Source organism: Protomyctophum parallelum, assembly GCF_964188405.1.
Source record: "Protomyctophum parallelum genome assembly, chromosome: 19".
Classification (NCBI taxonomy): domain Eukaryota; kingdom Metazoa; phylum Chordata; class Actinopteri; order Myctophiformes; family Myctophidae; genus Protomyctophum; species Protomyctophum parallelum.
In genome coordinates, this window is record NC_139717.1 from 27,896,046 (window position 1) to 27,916,103 (window position 20,058).

The following is a 20,058-nucleotide window of genomic DNA, read 5'->3' on the forward strand; positions in this document are numbered from 1 at the left end:
TGGAGAGGATGAAGCACCACGAGGCTCACCTGCTGGCACCTCCAGTTCCACTCCCACCCAGATGCCCTCTGCAAAGTCTGTAGGTCCCACGTAACGCACGCAGCCACTCTTATTGGCTCCCACAGTCACAAACTCCCCTTCCTTCAACCAGTCAGGAATGACAGTGGAAGCGGCTCCGCCTCCTCCGTCCTCGGAGTCGGAGATGATTTCCAGCCTCTCCATCGGGTCGGGTACGTTGAGACCCACACCCAGGCTGCTGGCCCTACCCATCAGCCCCGGCTTCTCCTCACCTTCTTCGCCCATGATGCGATGGTAGGACTTGATGTCGAACGACTTCACCTTCTGGATCTTGAAGGGACTCACTGCAGGCTTAAATGGTGTTAAAGGTGCACTAATGCGGGCAGGGACAGAGGCAGTGGTTTGAGGTGGGACTGTATCTGTAGCTGGGGTTAAGATTGGGGTTGAGGTTGAAACTGGGGTGCAGGCGACATTTTGGGCAGTAGATGGTTCTGGAGATGGAGGAGTTACTTGGAGGAATTGGGCTGGTTCTGCCTCTTCTGGGGGAGAATCTACAGAAACGGCAGGGATAGCAGCTGGGTCTTCAGAAGGCATCAGGGTCACTGCTGTGGTCTGGGCCAAGTCTTGCTGGGCTGATGGTTCAGTATGTTTTGATGGTTGGTCTTGTTGTAGCTGCAGTAGTGGTGGAAGATTTACGGGTGTTTTCAACAGACTTGAACCTGCTTCACTTTCCAGATGGGCTGGGAGCAGTGTTGCTTCCAATCCACTCGTCTCAGCTTCAGCTTGTCCCGGTTCTGTCTGAGAGAGTTGTGGTTTTGAGTCTGTTGATGCTGATTCAGTTGGAACTGGTGGTTCTGACTCCTTCTCTAGAACTATTAATGTCTCTTTATGGACTTCTGTATTGCATAATTGTTCTGAATCAGACTCGTCAGCTATTACCTCTGACTCTTGTTCGATCGAGCCAGCTGGTTCTGATGCCACACCATGGCTGGGTTGTTCTTCTGGTTCTGCCGACTCAACCAATGCAGACTGAACCGGGTCCTCTTGATCCGACACGGACAGATTATCCTCTGCGTATATTTTATTGTCAGACCAGTTAATGATTAACTGGTCCGGATGCAGCAGGTGTTCTTGTGATGTTGTGGGAAGCTGGCTCTGTGGTTCGTCTCCTTCGCCGTCAGAGTCTGACAGAGCGGAGCTCGTTTCTGCCGAGTGTGGTTCGGACGGAGGAGGAGGTTCTGTTAGGAGTGGCTCTGTCCTCTCCGCAGCCGCTTCGTCATTCATAACAGGTCTGATCTGAGGCTCCGACTGATCGGCAGGCACAGACTCCTCTTCTGTGGCCATGGAGAGATCGAGAGAGGGGATTTTGCTCGTGTCTTCAGTGTCCTGAGCATCCTCACTGTCCGCTGCCTCAGAGCCCTCTGATCTGTTACTGCTGGACACTGGAGGGAGGTCCGCTGCCTCAGAGCCCTCTGATCTGTTACTGCTGGACAATGGAGGGAGGTCCGCTGCCTCAGAGCCCTCTGATCTGTTACTGCTGGACACTGGAGGGAGGTCCGCTGCCTCAGAGCCCTCTGATCTGTTACTGCTGGACAATGGAGGGAGGTCCGCTGCCTCAGAGCCCTCTGATCTGTTACTGCTGGACAATGGAGGGAGGTCCGCTGGCTCAGAGCCTTCTGATCTGTTACTGCTGGACACTGGAGGGAGGTCCGCTGGCTCAGAGCCCTCTGATCTGTTACTGCTGGACAATGGAGGGAGGTCCGCTGGCTCAGAGCCCTCTGATCTGTTACTGCTGGACAATGGAGGGAGGTCCGCTGCCTCAGAGCCCTCTGATCTGTTACTGCTGGACACTGGAGGGAGGTCCGCTGGCTCAGAGCCCTCTGATCTGTTACTGCTGGACAATGGAGGGAGGTCCCAGCTCAGCGTGTACATGTCGGACAGTGTTGCCGTGGAAACGCTGGTGGATATGTACCCACTGGAGGCCTCGCTCTCCGGGCTAGGGGTGGAGACCTCCGTCTCTGGGATGATTGGCGGCGGGATGGGCACACACCTGGGGCTCTCTGATTCCACCTCCTGAAGGACCATTTCCTCCATGGGAACCTGGTGGGGGGGGGGGGGGGGGGGGGGGGGGGCTTGTTAGTGACTGGAAGTGCTGCATGGAGCATTACAAATAACGAAATCTCACGATACCTCAGAGACAGACACTATACCTGCCGCTGTTTATAGCCCCAATAAAATGATGTACTGTGCACTTCCACAGTCCTCCAAAATATATTTTTATTTCTTTTTATTAAAATATATTAATAATGACTTTGAAACCATATTTTATTTTATTTTTAAATCATTGTAATTAGGCTGGGTGGGTTATAACATTATCCTGTGGTCTGACAAAAATATGCAATATGGCTTGTACACCTACTTCCTGTTTATAAGCCCACTTCCTGTTTACAGTTTAAATATATTCTTAATGGAAAATTTAATTGATAGAATAATCACTGAGAAAAGAATTGATAGTTACAGCCCTAGCTGGATTACACCTGAATTTCAAAAGAAACTCCAAGGCCCTTTGATTTCAAGATGAATCAAATCCACTATATATTAAGTCAAATATCACAACGTATGAGACAGAGTGCAGCACTGAATAAAATGTTGCCAGATACGGAATGCTGACTCTCGGAAACAGTGGTTTTGATGACTATGGAGAACGTGTAAGGTTACTGAATAATTAGAAAAGTTATTTGACGGATTCAGCATCAAGTAACAGGAGGGGACTGAGCCTAATCTTAAAACCAAATAGCTGATAACGATGGGAGAAAAAAAGAATATAGTGGTTAAATGTCATATCACAGGACCGTCCCACCCTGTGAGTTGCACACAATAGGGTATATGCACACAGAATAACTAACTATTTCCGGGCCTCTTCCCTTCACAGGTGTTACCGATGATCGGAATTAAGGCTCTGTTCCATTCTGGACAGAGTCAGGGTTAAGGCTCTGCTCCATTCTGGACAGAGTCAGGGTTAAGGCTCTGTTCCATTCTGGACAGAGTCAGGGTTAAGGCTCTGTTCCATTCTGGACAGAGTCAGGGTTAAGGCTCTGCTCCATTCTGGACAGAGTCAGGGTTAAGGCTCTGTTCCATTCTGGACAGAGTCAGGGTTAAGGCTCTGTTCCATTCTGGACAGAGTCAGGGTTAAGGCTCTGTTCCATTCTGGACAGAGTCAGGGTTAAGGCTCTGTTCCATTCTGGACAGAGTCAGGGTTAAGGCTCTGTTCCATTCTGGACAGAGTCAGGGTTAAGGGGCTGTTCCATTCTGGACAGAGTCAGGGTTAAGGCTCTGTTCCATTCTGGACAGAGTCAGGGTTAAGGGGCTGTTCCATTCTGGACAGAGTCAGGGTTAAGGCTCTGTTCCATTCTGGACAGAGTCAGGGTGCATGTTGGCTCACTGGAAACAGTCCGCTACACCAGTGGGTCTCCAAGTCTTTGAGTGAGTTCCAAACCAACGGCCCCGTACGGGTGTGTAACTGTGGGAGTGTACAAACGGAACCAAATGGACCCTCGTTTGAGAACCACTGTACACTAAATGGAACATAGCCTAAATTAATATCATCTGTACCACAGCAAGTAGGGAAGGGGCCCAGAAGTAAGAAGAGTTCTTTCAAAAATGGCTGCTGTGCACATACTCAATTCTACAATCTAGGACTGAACTGTATTTCCACTGACTTACTGGCTGTGGTTGTGTGTTCATGCCCTCTTCAACACTGGCAGACTGGACCATGATGCGAGGCAAACTCTGAGACAGGAAGGGAATGAGAAGTTGAGTCTAATTTATCAAGACATTTTTAGGTAGATTTTGACAAATGTTTATATACATTTTCAAGGGTGTAGTGGACATTAACCACCAAGATGAAAAGAGAATTTTGAGAAGAGAATATGAAAACTGCAAACAAAAATGTCTCTAGAAATGAAAGAGATGGATTATTGTACATCAAGTGATCAATGCAGCAGTACCCTGGTTTTTATCAGGCCTCACAGGTATTGATAAGCTCAGATAACAATCCTTCCCCCTGATTGTTTATAGTTTTCTTTCTTTTCAAAATCTTTTTATTGTAATTTCAATAGTATAAATCTCAGGAATCATAGGGCAGACATAATGAAAAGAGTATTATTGCACAAATCATGCCCCAAACACACATTTCCTCCCCTTCAAGTCCCAATTTAGTAAAGCCAATTCCCAATTCCCTAGCCTGTACAATGTACATAGTAGTTTTGATATTAGTTTCTACTTTTTGAACATGAATATTTCTAAATGGACCCGTTATTATGTTCAGAGTAGTGCTTAAACACAAGAGACAGAAAAAGGCCAAATCCAATTCGATATATTGACAAAGTAGATTAAGGATGAAGGATGTTCTTTAACAATCAATGACTTGATCCTTGTGATTGATTTGTCATTATCATGAATTCCTGGCTTCACATTCAACAAGAGGTTTTCATGCTTCCATCTTCAGATTGTGTTTGTGAAATCAAGCAGTGTGATTCAGGGCACATTGTGCGGTTCCTTTGAGCAGCAGGACCTACACGTACATGGACTCCAGGGCTAGTAGGGCCCATAGATAGTAGGTCAAACATAGCTACTGTCTCCCCTTTGGGCTCGGCAGCTGCACAGGACACCTGCAATCCAACACAGCCTGGTGCATAAAGATGGACACTGCCAAAGATTGATGTCATAACACACACTGGCCATTTTTTCCCCCATTTTCTTTAAATAGACGATACGTTTTTGTTTAAATTACATTTATCTAAAAAGGTTAAATCCGAAGGACTATAGGCAAAATAGGAAGGTTGTCACATGGCACTGTAGTAAGTTAACAGAGAGGAAGCTTCCCAATGTCATCAGCAAAACAGTGTTCTTGTATATTTGACCTATTTGTGGTACGTATGTTTACTCTCAATCAGCCTAAACGATGATGCAGAACAGAATATGAGGCCCGGGCGGCTAGTGTAGCGGTCCGGGCACCTAGGCTGCTAAGCCAGCCTGACGGCGTGTCACGGGTTCGACTCCCGATCCCGACGACCTTTGTTGCGTGTCACCCCCCATCTCTCTCCCCATTTCCTGTCACCATACTGTACACTATCCAATAAAGGCAGAAAAAGCCCAAAAATAAACCTAAAAAAACAAACAGAATATGGATCAAATCATCATTATGACCGCTGTGTGTAATTAAACTGACTGGTATGAGAGTACCTGCAGGTGGACAGGCTTCTGGTCTCTCCTGTCCTCCTTCCCAACAGGAAACAGGGATTTCAGTAGCTTGGGCATGGCCTTCACTGGAGAGAGATAAGACGCAGCAAAGCCTGAACGCACTTATGGGATGGACGGAGGACAACGTGATGGAGGACAAGAGAGGAGGGGGAGGACAAGAGTCCAGAGGGGAAGAGAGGAGGGAGGGGGAGGACAAGAGTCCAGAAACAGAGGAACAGCGATTCAGGCGAAAGAGGAGGAACCAAAAGAAGAAGAAACACGAGGCGTGGAACAGTGGGAGGAAGAGATAAGATGGGTTTGGGGCAAAGCAGGAAGGAGAGAAGGAAGGAAGGAAAAGACATGAAGACATACAGGCAGAAATGAAGCATGTTAGCAAAGCAGATCCAGAGATAAGTCTGCATGATAGTAACACGTAGAAGACAGTTGCAGTTTGTCATGAAGTATATAAACAGAATCATCAATCATCACTGGGGACAGTAAAAAGGGAAGGAGAATTCAAGGTCAAAGGAAGGAGCCTCAGGAAGGTTCATGCAATGTTGTTTTTGTTTTTTTCATACCCGTTTCAGGGTGCAGGTTCTGGGACACTGAGCTGGGCAGTGTGCGTCTGGACACTGGAGACACTATAGACAAGTCCAGGTTGCTCTCCCAGCCCTGCACACAGAACACACACAACACAATGTCTCATCCTAAAAGTAAGACTTTGGAGCATTGAGTATGGATGGATGAATAGACAGACGAATGCACAGAGTGGTAGAGACATGCTTTATATCTAAGTGATATTATATATCACTATATATATATATATATATATATATATATATATATATATATAGTATACATATATTATATTAGGGCAGTCTCACCTTGAAGTCATTCAGCCTGAGACTAGAAGAGCTTAGATCTAGACTGCTGGCTGATAGCTGGGGGTGTGGTTAGAGGAAGTTAATGTTAGGAAGACTTGATTAATAATGGAAACACTTCAAGGACAAGCAGTAATAAAAACAAAGCCATCACATTCCCTGGTTAGTGGTGGTTAAAAAATGGTTAACTAAGTATTCACATTACAGTTAGATGAAAACACACCTTTGTCAAGACCACTGGAAAATGTAACACATGAAGATAAGAGATGTTTTGAATGCCGATTTAAAACTTGTTATGCTGGGGGTTAGCAGCAGTGCACACCGTAGATCTCCAGAGACCAGGACTTGTACAAGAATCCAACTTACAATAAGTCAACAATAACCTGTGATTTGATTTGGACTCAACATAGTTTTTTGTTTGCACTGACTTACTCTGTGGACATTAGGAGAGCTGAGGCAACGACTGGGGGTTCTCGCTTTGACCAATTGCTCCTTCACTGCCACCTCCTAGACAAACAAATGTGCACACCCACACACATCCATGAACGCATTCACACACAAATCAAGAGTTCACTTAAAGCCAAGGGCCATACTGTTAACTTTAGGCCATTGACTATGATGTACTAGACTGGACTATATGTATTTCCCAAAGCTTATCGCGGTTCTTTGATTTTCAAGGAAGCCATTGTATTCCATTGTAAGTGTGGTATGGGCCTAAGTAAGTAAATAAGTGTGGTATGAAAACCTATTGGAATTTACTTGAGATAGGAAATTCAATACGCATAATATAATTGTGTTCTTCTTATTTCTTAAGTCGATTTAAAATGATTGATTTTGGAATAATAGGAAAAACGTAGGAAAGTCTAATAAGTCTGTTACATATGACAGTCTAATAACTTTGGACAAAGTTTAAACAAATGCAAAGTCTATTTGCATGTACATTATACAGACGAAGCTGTGAATGTAACGACACTGTTTATCAAAATATGGACGAAGGAGGAATGTGTTTTTTTTGTGTTTTGTACTGTTCCACTATTAATCAAACAAACTATGACTTAAAGACTATAACAAAGATAATAGTATGTGTGACATAATGTGTGTTTGCAGCACTGGTACTCAAAGTAGGGTTTGGGGACCCCCAGGGGTCGCTGAGGGGATTCCACGGGGGGTTACAGTCATGTAAGGGTCCATTCAGTTCCATTTTGTGCACTCTCAGAATAATGGGGGTCCGTGGCCTAACGCATACAAACAGGGGGGTCCTGGAAATGAAACCGTATGACAACCACTGGTCTACAGCACCTGTCGGAGTCTGTCCAGGGTGAGGATGTTCTCCACAGCCAGGACACTACGGAGGTATTTCTCTATGGCTGCCTCGCTGTCTGCAGACTGGCCTCCGTCCTCAGCGCTGGCTGCTAACCTGGCCAGCATCTCTCTGTCTTCTGGACCCTGGATGTCCTGGGGTTACAATACCACAATGTAAAAACACACAGGGCAGAATTATGCAGAATGGTATAGTATTGCATTAATGTATTTACGAAAGAAAATGCTCAACTCTTTCAATTGGAACCGCCATAAGCAGAACACAATGATAGAATAGTAGTGGTTTAACCCATTCTGACCTGAGATCAGATTCTAAAAATGTCTTCTACATCCTGACAGTTTTCTGAAAAAGCTATGTTTCTATGTCAGTCGTTCTTTGATTTTTCAAAAATAGCAGACCTACAAGCTCGTAGCGCGCCACTCGGTGGTGCGCTATGAGCTTGTAGATCTGCTCTTTTTCAATAGCTAAAGCATAACATAATGCTAACACCAAAAGGGGTTCCCGCCCAAAAATATCTTTTGTTTAAAACTTCAAATGGCGTAAATATGTTTCATTGTTCTAATAACATCAAAGTTTAAAAGAATCAAGCCTCACCCCGGGGATGTTGGAGACGATCTCGAATGTGACTCCACAGCCAGGAATGGTGCTACGATGGGACATCCTCTTAAACAGACTCTGAGCAAAACCCTGTTTATACAAACACACAATACCATTTCAGCACATGAATACTCATCAATACATCGAGAACCTGCGTTAGAATGACAGTGATTGACGTGAGGGAATGTGTTTTTTCATGCTTTAAATGCCATTACGTGAAGTGTAATCGTGCACTCGTTGTGGTACAATGAAAATCAATACGAATTATAAAACTAGATGTGTAATGAATTGAGAAAATGACAAAATAATCAGGAAACAAGTTCTAAAAACATCTCGACAACATGCCGTCATATTAGCCTGCATGTACAGTGCAACGTGCTGCCTCCTACTGTACCTGTCTCCCGGCGAGGTTCACACAGATGCGTTTCCTCAGAACCAGCTGCATGTGGGCCGGGTGGCTGAGCAGGACCACGGCACGCACCGTCAAATAGACCCTCTGGTCAGCCGCCGCTCCGCGGGTCAACTCGGGACACCCGTGGACCGTGGAGTCCCAGGACGCCTCTGCCTTCACCTGGAAGGAGAGACGTGGGCGGGCAGGTGGGACAAACGGTATGATCACTGAATATCACACTTTAAAAGATGCACCAGTTGAGTGGGTGAGAGGATGAGGCTGGGAGAGAAGAATAGCAGTACCTCTGCTAATGAAAAACTGAATCCATTCTCTTTGGATCAAATAGTAATCTCAGCAAGGCAGACGGCTTCTCAGTTAAAGTGGGTGGCTATATTATCACACGAAAAGATGAAATCACCTACAGTCCTACACCTACCTAGGTTCCACCTGGGAGGCAAATCTTTCCGGTGATAAAAATGGCCACCATAAAAAAAGAACAAGATTACTTTACAGGATCTCTTCACTGGTCAAAAAAACACCTAACAGTCTTCGACTATGCATGCACATCTTGGTCCCACAGCAACTCAAAGGTCCCATCTGTCTGACTGTCTGTCTGCTCTACCAGCCACTCTACCCCCCTGAGCCACTATATTATTGTTATATTATATTTTATATAATTTATAACAACACCCAATACAATACAGAATGCTGTACATATTGCACAAGCACTGCACATGCCCAGGTTTCACATGATTCCTTTTTAGAAACACACACACACTGACTGGCCAATATGGATTTAACATGCCAGTAATGTTTTCTCCTCATCTGTTCCCCACCTCATTGTCATAGTGTTTGACAACGTGAAGGTCAAAGAAGTCATCCTCGTCTTCCTCAGCCAGTAGAGCATCCAAGCCCCCTGCCAGGGGCGCCGACAGGTTGTCCTGGAAGTCATCCGCTGTTGAGAAAGGAAGAAAGAAATATAGGAAACGAATGAAACGCAAGAAAATGATAGCAGAAGAAAAGAACAGGAGTATGACATGCAAGCTGTGAGATAACCTTTGAGAACATTTTTACATGAGTTGCATTGATTACAAGACATAAGAACGTACCGCTGAGGTCCAGGAACAAGACAGGTATGTGTGTTTCCATTCCAGGGACAGGAACCCTGCATAAACATTCAGCAGAAAGCAGACACACACAACATCGTTTTAGGTTGTCAGGATAAGTGCCTGCCCCTTGAGCAATTTAACCGCTTTCACCATGGTGCCCCTATTCTGGGCAAGTCACTATAGGCAACACATTTCAAAACATAAAAATGTCAAGTTCAAAAATAGCATAAATAGCAAACTGTATACATTCATTGATTATAATTTTCAATATTTGGCATGAAACAAAGGGTATCACAGTTCCAGTTCAGCTGGGGGAAAAAAATCACACCAATCACTTTTGGCCTCACTGTTCTGTCCTCACATTTTATCTTCATTTTTTTAAGCCTTCAGCCAATCAAATCATCGCTATGGGGTACACAAGCACACACACACACAGACTGTGGTTGTACTGGATGGGCAGTCTGACGCTCATCACATTTGTATTAATAGTTTAATACATGTATTCTGTGTTTTACACGCATACTGTACACACACTACCTCTCTACAGGGGCTCCAGGGATTCCACTCCCGGCTGAAGGGACCTGGACAGCGTTGCGTTCTTCAGTCAGAGTTAGTCGACATTCCAACAACTGAGACTCCCTTTCAACATCATCTTCTGTCTTATCTGCACGCACGCACACGCACACGCACACACACACACACACACACACACACACACACACACACACACACACACACACACACACACACACACACACTTTAGTTCTGTTGTTACTGCTTTGTTTCGGTAGCAGTCTGTAGAGACAGGAAGTAGATAGCAGAGAGGGGAAAGACATACAACACGTGGCTCCAGCTGGAAAACAATTTTTTTTAACTTGTGATAATAACGGTGTTATTAAATGCTTTTATTTTTTTAATGTTCATATATTTTTGGAGGCTTTTTCTACCTTTATTTGATAGTGTACAGTATGGTGGTGACAGGAAATTGGGAGAGAGAGAGAGAGAGAGAGAGAGAGAGAGAGAGAGATCAGGATTCGAACCCCCAACCCGCTGTTCAGCAGCCTAGGTGCCCAGACGTCTACGCCAGCCGTCCAGGCCACTTTTATTTTACCAAACGGTTTATATCTATCACTCAAGCCCAACACACACCATCTGTGAAGCGGGTGTGCAGCGACGCGGCATAGCCGCACAGCAACACCCATAGGACGCGGCGCGCTAGTACAGACCTGCCAGCCACGTCCACGGATACCCAGATGGAGGCCGTGCGGCAACGCTTGAAAAATAGAACAGCAGCGCATCGGAGCGTCAGGCGAGGCGTGAACGCGCGCTAGCGCGCATCTGACCCCGCCGGTGTGGGATAGGTTAATTGAAAATAACGGAGGCGGCTCAGGCGGCTGTTTTGACACGCGGTGTTCACAGACGGTGTGTGTTGGGCTTAACATAGCCAGGGGGAACCTTCATCTCAGTTGTACCTGGCTTCGAAACGATCTTCTGAAGGTGTTGGTCCAGGTACTCCTGTCTCTTAGTGAGAATGGCCAACCACTGTTCCCTCATCCTTTCCACGTCCATCTCCTAAGCACACGCACGCACACACAGAGAGACGCACACACATTATTAAGGATTTCATAGTATTGGTGAGTAAAGTCAGACAGTTATAAACATGACAAACAAACAAACTTCTGTCTTTTCATTGCATTCATAATTTATATTGTATGCCATGGTATGGTATGGTATCGTAACGTATGAATGAATTAACTATTGTAAAAATTGTAAAGCGCTTTGAGCACTTGGTAAAGCGCTACAAAAATGCCATTCATTATGTCATTATAGTAATCACCGTCTGTCTGTCTGTCTGTCCATAAATGTTAGAATTATTCTGCTTGTGACCAGTAGGCCATGGCACTTTCTGATCTATTATTTTTATTATCTTACTTACACATTTTGCACTGTTACAATTAAACTGAATTTACACATTTCTATTGCATGTTGCATTAAATAATTATTGGATTACCCAAAATCTGGAGGGTCACATAATATATGCATAATTCATAGGATATAGAATGCCAAATGAGGGCAAAGATAAAGCAAAGAAAAAGGTGCTGTAAAGCTCTTTTAGGGAAGGTTTTAGGGGGATACAAATAATCGGCATGCACATTCAATATTTATTGAACATTGAAAAAAAAATTGTGTATTCAAATCGCACAATGGTTAATATCATTACTTACTTGGTAGCTGTCCATTTCCTCATCTCCACCCTGGAATATACAGTAAACGCAACCAAAAATTAATTCATGTTACTACAGTCAAACGTTCATCAAACCTGACAGAGACATGGTAGCTTGGCCACTCAACTATTTCGCCAACCATTCGGAACAAAGCTTATCGTCCACTCACCCATTGTGATTCGCTGCCCTTGGAGGGTCGTGTGTGTTGGATCTTGACATCTCCAATGGACATGGAGAGAATGGAGATGGTGATGAGGGGCATGGTGCCTGAGTCCGGCACCGAACGCACCTCCACCTGAACGCGCCGCGACTGACCCTGGAACGGAAAAATACATTATGAGGATGGGATGTAAAAGCTCTTCCCCTCCACTGATAATTACTCTTATGTATCTGTACATTAAGAACCTTGGTTTAAATCCTGGTCTCTAAACTGCCTCCCCCTGGCCAGCCGGGACGCCTGATGGAGGGGAAAGGAACTGGTTGGAATAACGTGTTCCTTCCACGCGCTACGTCCAACCAGGGAAACTCCCCCCTGTCAGGTGTAAAGGAGCAACTTGGACACTCAAGCATGAAGGAAGCATGAGTTAAGTCCGTTGCTCTCCCTAGGTTGGCGGAGGGTGTGTAGAGCCCAGGATCACATCACAGGATGATTGACACAGGGGTGAAAAATGGGTTACAAAATCGTGGGACAAAAGTTATAAATTAAAAAAAAGAACCTTGGTCCTTCCTAAATTAGAGCAGATGGATGACACACACACACACACTAAGGCTGTCCCCAAACATTCAAGGTTCGAATGTTCGCTCGTTAGGGTTGCCACTCGAATCTTAATTAATGAGTTTGAACCATTCGTTTTTTTTTTTTGTTTTTTTTTATAAAAATAAATATTATATTTTTTTTTCCTTTTTTATTAACTCGAAAATATATCTTGGCGAGAATGTGTTATGAGCATGTCAAAAAAAGTACGTTTCTAGTGCATTCCTGTCAGAAGTTATGTCTAATTAATTAATTCATTAACATGCATGTTTAGCGCATATCCACTACTGCCTGCTGCTCGCTGACACACAAGACACAGCAGGCACTGCCGTACTGGGCACAGCCTTTCCAACTTCAGTCTCTGCTAAACTATTATGTAAGGACTAGGAGATTACTTTTATTATTATTATTGAGGTTATTAATACAGTCATTAACAACAAACATGCATGATGAGATGGGGAAAACAACGATGCTGTTTCATGTATTTTTTTATTTTTTCATGTATTCAACAGCCAAACAGCTGATTGATTGATTGGACCACGCATATCATACCTTCCTGAAAAAAGCTATTCAGGTCCTGTGGGTGCAACGTCACTGAAAACTTTCATAATAGCAATTAAATTAATTTACTCACGAGTGCTGAAATCGTTAAATGGAGGATGTAAGAATACACTTTTGTTGCATTAGAGCAGGGTAAATATGAAGTTTTGCGCCACGGTCTTGTGTTTATATTCCTCTTACATACCGGTAGGCTGTATGTTATTGTCGCAACAACACACGTTGTGTGTCTGAGTGAGGGGGCCTTCCTGAGCGAGGGGGCTTCTGACGGCGTCGCTTCCACTCGCTTCCCCTCTGTCAGAGGAGGAAGCGACGCGCAGCCGTCGGGAACCCCCCCAAACCGACTGCTCCCCGCCCTCCCGAAAACAGCTACAGAAACTCAGACGCTCTGATCGAGACGGTTATTTTTTTAATTAATTAGAAACAAATGGTCCGAATGTTCACTCGAAAATTCCTGCCGAAGTTCGAGTCCTAAAATAAGGGCTAGGGTACAGCCTTAACACACACACAAACACACACCCCCCCCCCCCAGCCCCTACCTGTCTGAGCTGATAGATGCCACCGGTGCTTATGCCCTTTACAGGAAGTACTTCTACAGGTATGAACTCTCCCGATTCGTTCAGCTCCATCAGCTGCACCCACAGCTCCAGCCTGCGAGTTACCTCACTCCACCTACACGCACGCACGCACGCACACACACACACACACACAAAACCATGTTCTATTATATGAGCAGCACTTTCTGGATCAAGAATGAAAGACTTGGCCCAGGCCGTAGCGTAACGGTCTGGGCACCGGACTGGTAATCCAGTCGCAGTGTGCCGCGGGTTCGACTCCCGGACCCGACACGGCCTTTACTGCATGTCATCCCCCCATCTCTCTCCCGTTTCCTGTCAGCCTACTGTCTGTCCCTTCAAAAATCAATAAAAGGCGTAAGCCGCAAAAAAATATCTTAAAAAAAAAAAAAGAATGAAAGACATTCTGTGTGTGTGTGTGTGTGTGTGTGTGTGTGTGTGTATGTGTGTGTGTCCACTCCATACCGCTCTCGGAGGGACCTGGTCTTGGCCTGAATGACCCCCAGGTCCCACAGTGTGTGTGTGTATGTGTGTGTGTCCACTCCGTACCGCTCTCGGAGGGACCTGGTCTTGGCCTGAATGACCCCCAGGTCCCACAGTGTGTGTGTGTGTGTGTGTGTGTGTGTGTGTGTGTGTCCACTCCATACCGCTCTCGGAGGGACCTGGTCTTGGCCTGAATGACCCCCAGGTCCCACAGTGCCAGGTTCCTGCGATGGTTGGCCTGCTTGTGGCCGTAAACCTCGATGGCCACCGCCCCTTCAGATAAAAACTCCACAAAGTCCTCAGACGCACCGACAGACAACTCCTGAACACAACAAGGACATAATAATAATGTTCAAAGAGCAGATAAAAAAGCCCCATTTAAAAAGTTAAAGGATTTGGGCTATAAGATGACAAGACTGCTGTAGCTGATGTAATTACAATAGCTGATGATAAAATGTGAAAGCTGTCGCCATTTACTGCTTGCATTTGTACCGGAGAGATTTAAGACTATAATGTCTGATAAAGATGAAGACGAATGCCTCGATACAGCCGAGGTTTCCATCAAATTCATCCATCTTCAGAGTTAAGACATAAAGTAACCACCTCTGAATGTGGCTCACGTCACATTAGAAACAAATCTGATTCAATGTGTGTATGTGACCTGTCTGCATTTAGAATGATTTAAACAAATCAGATTCCAATCTGGATGTGGCACAGATCTGATTCAGACTAGTGTAAATGGGGCCTAATAAATGGTACCTTGATGCTGTCGAACACCACGGTGCAGTTGGGATCTTTGGAGTCCGACGACGAACCGGGGGGCTCCATCTCTGGGGCGATGAACACAAGCTCATTCTGGTCCCAGAAGTGGTACTGGCAGAAGACAAAGTTGGACAGGTGGCGAGGAAGGCCCGTGGCCTGGAGGATCTTCACCTGAACGAGGGAGAAACCGCATTCAATGAACCCATTAAGACTTGGAACTGGAACGCATCTGTGTTGCTTTAGCTTTAAAACCTCTTAAGCCCCATTGACCCCGCCGGCGGCGGCAGCAGCGGCTGTCCACCTCATGAACAGCTCTCAGCGGGTAAATGGGGCTGGTCAAGGTCTCAGGTTCCAACTCCGATGTTTTTTATTTCCCCCCCTGGGGTTTAAGAGGTTCCACTTTAACACATTCAGACTGTACGACGTGTGGAAACGTCATAGCTAATCCAACTGACTGATTGTGATGACGTGTGTACACGTCCTAGCGCTTTTTCATTGATATCAAACGATGCGTGGTCCCGTTCACTTCCTTGTTCAGCGATCAGAGCGTAATCTAGGGAGCTCTCCGTGGTTTTGACCAGATGGCTTCTAGAGAGACTCGATCGTAATCATAGTAAGGTAAGAAAGTAACATTATGCCTCCCGGTTTTTGTGCGTAACGGAAGCCCCCGGCTTTTAGAGTAAACCTGAATTAGGCTATGGTCCCCCATTAAATGGCATTACTATCTCTGGGACCCCCAATGTATATTGTAAAATTTAATTTAAAAGTTAATTTAACTCTGAGAATGGAACCGTTAGGGTCCGTTTGTACACTCTCTGAGCTACAGACCCATAAGGGTCCATTTAGTTCCTAATTATCATTAAACTGGGGACCCCCTGGAAGTCCCTCAAGGACCCCTGGGGGTCCCCAGACCCCACTTTTGGAACCTCTGCACTAGTGGACCTGGTGATGATTTGGTCTCTTACCACACAGTGCATCTTCCTGTCTTGTGTTTCACTGTCCATGCTGCTCTCCTGCTGGGAGCCTTCCTCCTCCCCCTCCGTCCCACGCCACACCTCCACATGCAGACGACCTGACACCTACACACACACACACACACACACACACACACACACACACACACACACACACACACACACACACACACGCGCACACACGTCAAAAACAGAGCAATAAGGCAATGACACAACAGCAATGACATACAAAATGTATTACTCGACGACACTGAACATTTCGAGAATAAACAAAACTTGAATGAATGAATAAATCAAGCAAGTGCCACACAGATTAATATAATCTGAGGTTAAGGGAATAAAAGGCCTTTTTGTAGAAATGATTAGTGTTGTGGGAAGAACACAATAGAGTCCACATTCTCCTGTGGAGAGTAAAGGTGTTCAGACTTGGATGGTTAGAGCGGCGCGATTACATACAAAGTATGCAAAGATGAGAAGTTGCGTGAGCGCCGTGAACGGGCGCGGCACGACCTGGCGCAGCACAAACGGGACAAACCGAGGCGAATATTTAAATTCAAGTCTGAACACACCTTTACAAAGCTTATCTACTTAATTTACTAACATTCAAGCATGTTTCAGGAGGATAAAGACCCAAACCATAATAATGAAGAAATGACAACTGATGTTTGCAGTACAGTACCTCCCCCTTCTGGTTGATAATGGGAACAGCATACTGCAGCTTGACATCATAGAGGAGACAGGCCAGGAAGACGTTGGCCACGCCGATCAGACTGTGGTTCTCCTGCTCGTCGAAGAACGGGTCGGCACGCTTGAAGTAGGAACGCATCACCTGACATGGCAGAGAGAACACTGCCATCATAACACTGTTCCTTTCATGTAGATCAGTGCTTTTCAACCAGTGGTACGGGGACCTGGTCCTTGAGGGGGATCCAGTTGGTCCGCAACTACGGTAAATGATGCAGAGTTGGTAATCAAATGGATCCTGATTATAGATCTTTAACTCTTGAGAGCGTAAAATGAAACCAAATGGGGTCCAATTTTGCAAAAAAAGAGTTTTGGGTCTTAAGAGGCTAAATCTCATCAAATGGTGGTCCGTGGCTCAAATGCTGAATACATAATGGGCCTTTGATACAAAAAGGATTGAAAACTACCGATTTAGATCAGTGTTCAATGTGATCATGCCCAGGCCCAGCGGATGCAAAGCAAACACAACACTGACATTTCTCCACTCAAAAGATGAAAATATCAGTAATCCCTGGACCTCTCTCCCTTAGAAGCCTTCTGACCTCTCAGTCAGGAGCATGCATTGCATACCCATGCATAATTAAACACATTCTTTCTGAACAACAACTGAAGTTGTTGCTGGGTAGGCAAGTAGCTTTAAAAGCTGTAACAAAAATATCTGGTCATAACTACCTTGAGCTGTATAAATTATACTAAATGATGCAAACTAAATGAATAATTAACAACTTGTTCCGTCACTCACAGGGTTGTCTTCATCGTAGTCCTTCCATTCCTGGTAGAGCTCCTTCATGTCCACCAGCCTGTTCTCCATCTTCTCCAGAGCCCAGATCTGCTTCCCTTTACCCTTACGACGCACCTGGACTGCTGGCTCACTGAGCACCACGTCACGCTATGGAGAGAGAGACAGAGAGACAGAGAGAGAGAGAGAGAGAGAGAGAGAGAGAGAGAGAGAGAGAGAGAGACAGAGAGAGAGACAGAGAGAGAGAGAGAGAGAGAGACACACACAGAGAGAGGAGAGAGAGAGAGACAGAGAGAGACAGAGACAGAGACCAGTTTAGAGATAGATTCAGGTTAGTTGATTGATGTCAAAAGCCAAATTTTATTCCACATGCAAGTTTCAACACACACACACACACACACACACACACACACACACACACACACACACACACACACACACACACACACACAGTTTCTCCCCAAATATTCTCACAAACTCAAAATATGTAGAGATGGAGGAGGCATCCGAGTGTTGTAGACTAGAGGACACACTCGCCCACTATATTTGGCTTATCTGCACTTCACAGGTGGGATTATGGGTTAATGATGGTACACTAGAGACCCCTGCTGGTCAGTCAGGGCACGCCTGCTCTGCAGGGAGGGGATCTGGGGAGGATGTAATTATCTCAAATTATGAGATATGATTTAGGAATATCATGTAGCGAGTCAGAGAGAGAGGGAAATGGAGGGAGAGAGAGAGAGAGAGAGAGAGATGTGATAAGGGTGGAACAGGAAATACCAATCACTGAACCACATCAGGAGGACATTAATGTTTGCATGAGAAGCACCTTAGGGAACTCAATCACGCTATGAAGGGATAAAAGAAGGGGTGGAGAGAGAGAGAGAGAGAGAGAGAGAGAGAGAATGCACAATGAAGAAAGACACCTTTTAGTCACTTAATTATTTATTTATACTTCTTCGTATGATGGTGAGACACTGCAGAAAAGCACCTTTGATAAACATGACACATCAAACAAATGCCAGTGTGATAGTGATGTGCTACTGGCCCGATTCATAGATACTTGCATAGATACTTGCAAAAGCAAATAAAATACAGAGAGAGAGAGAGAGAGAGAGAGAGAGAGAGAGAGAGAGAGAGAGAGAGAGAGAGAGAGAGAGAGAGAGAGAGAGAGAGAGAGAGAGAGAGAGAGAGAGAGAGAGAGAGAGAGAGACAAGGACAGAGAGATACAACGACAGAGAGACAGAAAGAGAGAGAAAAGGACAGAGAGAGACAAGGACAGAGAGACAGAAAGAGAGCGAGACAAGGACAGAGAGAGACAAGGACAGAGAGACAACGACAGAGAGACAGAAAGAGAGAGAGACAAGGACAGAGAGAGACAAGGAAAGAGAGACAGAAAGAGAGAGAGACAAGGACAGAGAGAGACAAGGAAAGAGAGACAGAAAGAGAGAGAGACAACGACAGAGAGACAGAAAGAGAGAGAGACAAGGACAGAGTGAGACAAGGAAAGAGAGACAGAAAGAGAGAGAGACAAGGACAGAGAGACAGAAAGAGAGAGAGACAAGGACAGAGAGAGAGACAAGGACAGAGAGACAGAAAGAGAGAGAGACAAGGACAGAGAGAGACAAGGAAAGAGAGACAGAAAGAGAGAGAGACAAGGACAGAGAGACAGAAAGAGAGAGAGACAAGGACAGAGAGAGACAAGGAAAGAGAGACAGAAAGAGAGAGAGACAAGGACAGAGAGACAGAAAGAGAGAGAGACAAGGACAGAGAGAGACAAGGACAGAGAGAGACAAGGACAGAGAGACAGAAAGAGAGAGAGACAAGGACAGAGAGAGAGACAAGGACAGAGACAGAAAGAGAGACATCTTCCGGTACCTTCTTGTTGGCATCCAGGTTGGTGACTGGTATCTGTAGAGTGACCCGGTACTCCGTTCTCTTGTTGAGCTCCTCGGCTATGAAGCCCTGAAGCCTCCTGCACCAACAGGTTGGTCCGCACGATCTGCTCCCTCAGACGCCGAAGGCTGCGAGTAATCATCGCCTCTCTGTAGCATAGAAAGAAAGAAAGACACCCAAAATATGGTAAACCACTGTACAGGGATGTATACAGCAGCTGTATGATGTCTCTCAGTGCAGTGACATTCTGTGATTATTTGCCATAATCGTATTAAAAAAACATCATTTTCAACCAAATGCAACAAAACTTGGTGTTGGGGGTGCGTCAGCTAGGTCAAGAGGTAACAGGGGGTGCACGGCCAAAAAGGTTTTGCGGACCGCTGGATTAGAGCAATGCAGAATGTATATAACAGCACACTCTTTTTTATTTTATTAAGTGCTCAGTTCATACTGTAGGTCAGTGTCTTTGCTCAGATGTACTGTAGCAGAAATAGAAAAGTCTATCAGTGACAGACTTTTCAAACTAATAACTCTTCAACTGCTGACCAATCTACTAGCCATGTACATGGTTTTACTCGTCTGTGTGCGATTGTGTGTAAACACAAACATTAAATGCCATTGAAAATGAATGGCCATTTTTGAGTGTTTGTGTAACACAAACATTGAAGACAAAAGTGAGGACGCAAATTGTGACTGGCCGGAATGAGATGTATGATGGTAAGAGCGCCCGTCACCCCTCGATTTTATGTTGTAATAGTCCACACGATGAGTAAACAGATATCTGAGTGAA

At 45.2% G+C, this 20,058-nt stretch overlaps 1 protein-coding gene across 1 annotated transcript in view; it reads right to left on the reverse strand.

Moving 5' to 3' along the window:
* LOC310877064 (kinesin-like protein KIF13B) overlaps positions 1-20,058 on the reverse strand; it is a 42,041-nt gene that overhangs the window by 1,745 nt on the left and 20,238 nt on the right. The window contains 23 exon segments of the mRNA XM_083790735.1: positions 30-2,118; positions 3,742-3,807; positions 5,263-5,345; positions 5,838-5,931; positions 6,144-6,200; positions 6,573-6,647; positions 7,440-7,595; positions 8,056-8,148; positions 8,453-8,629; positions 9,286-9,404; positions 9,559-9,614; positions 10,096-10,222; positions 11,031-11,130; positions 11,784-11,813; positions 11,953-12,099; positions 13,635-13,767; positions 14,318-14,475; positions 14,913-15,086; positions 15,881-15,994; positions 16,569-16,718; positions 17,376-17,522; positions 19,251-19,334; positions 19,336-19,417. Of these exon segments, the coding sequence (XP_083646861.1) occupies positions 30-2,118; positions 3,742-3,807; positions 5,263-5,345; positions 5,838-5,931; positions 6,144-6,200; positions 6,573-6,647; positions 7,440-7,595; positions 8,056-8,148; positions 8,453-8,629; positions 9,286-9,404; positions 9,559-9,614; positions 10,096-10,222; positions 11,031-11,130; positions 11,784-11,813; positions 11,953-12,099; positions 13,635-13,767; positions 14,318-14,475; positions 14,913-15,086; positions 15,881-15,994; positions 16,569-16,718; positions 17,376-17,522; positions 19,251-19,334; positions 19,336-19,417 (4,511 nt within the window).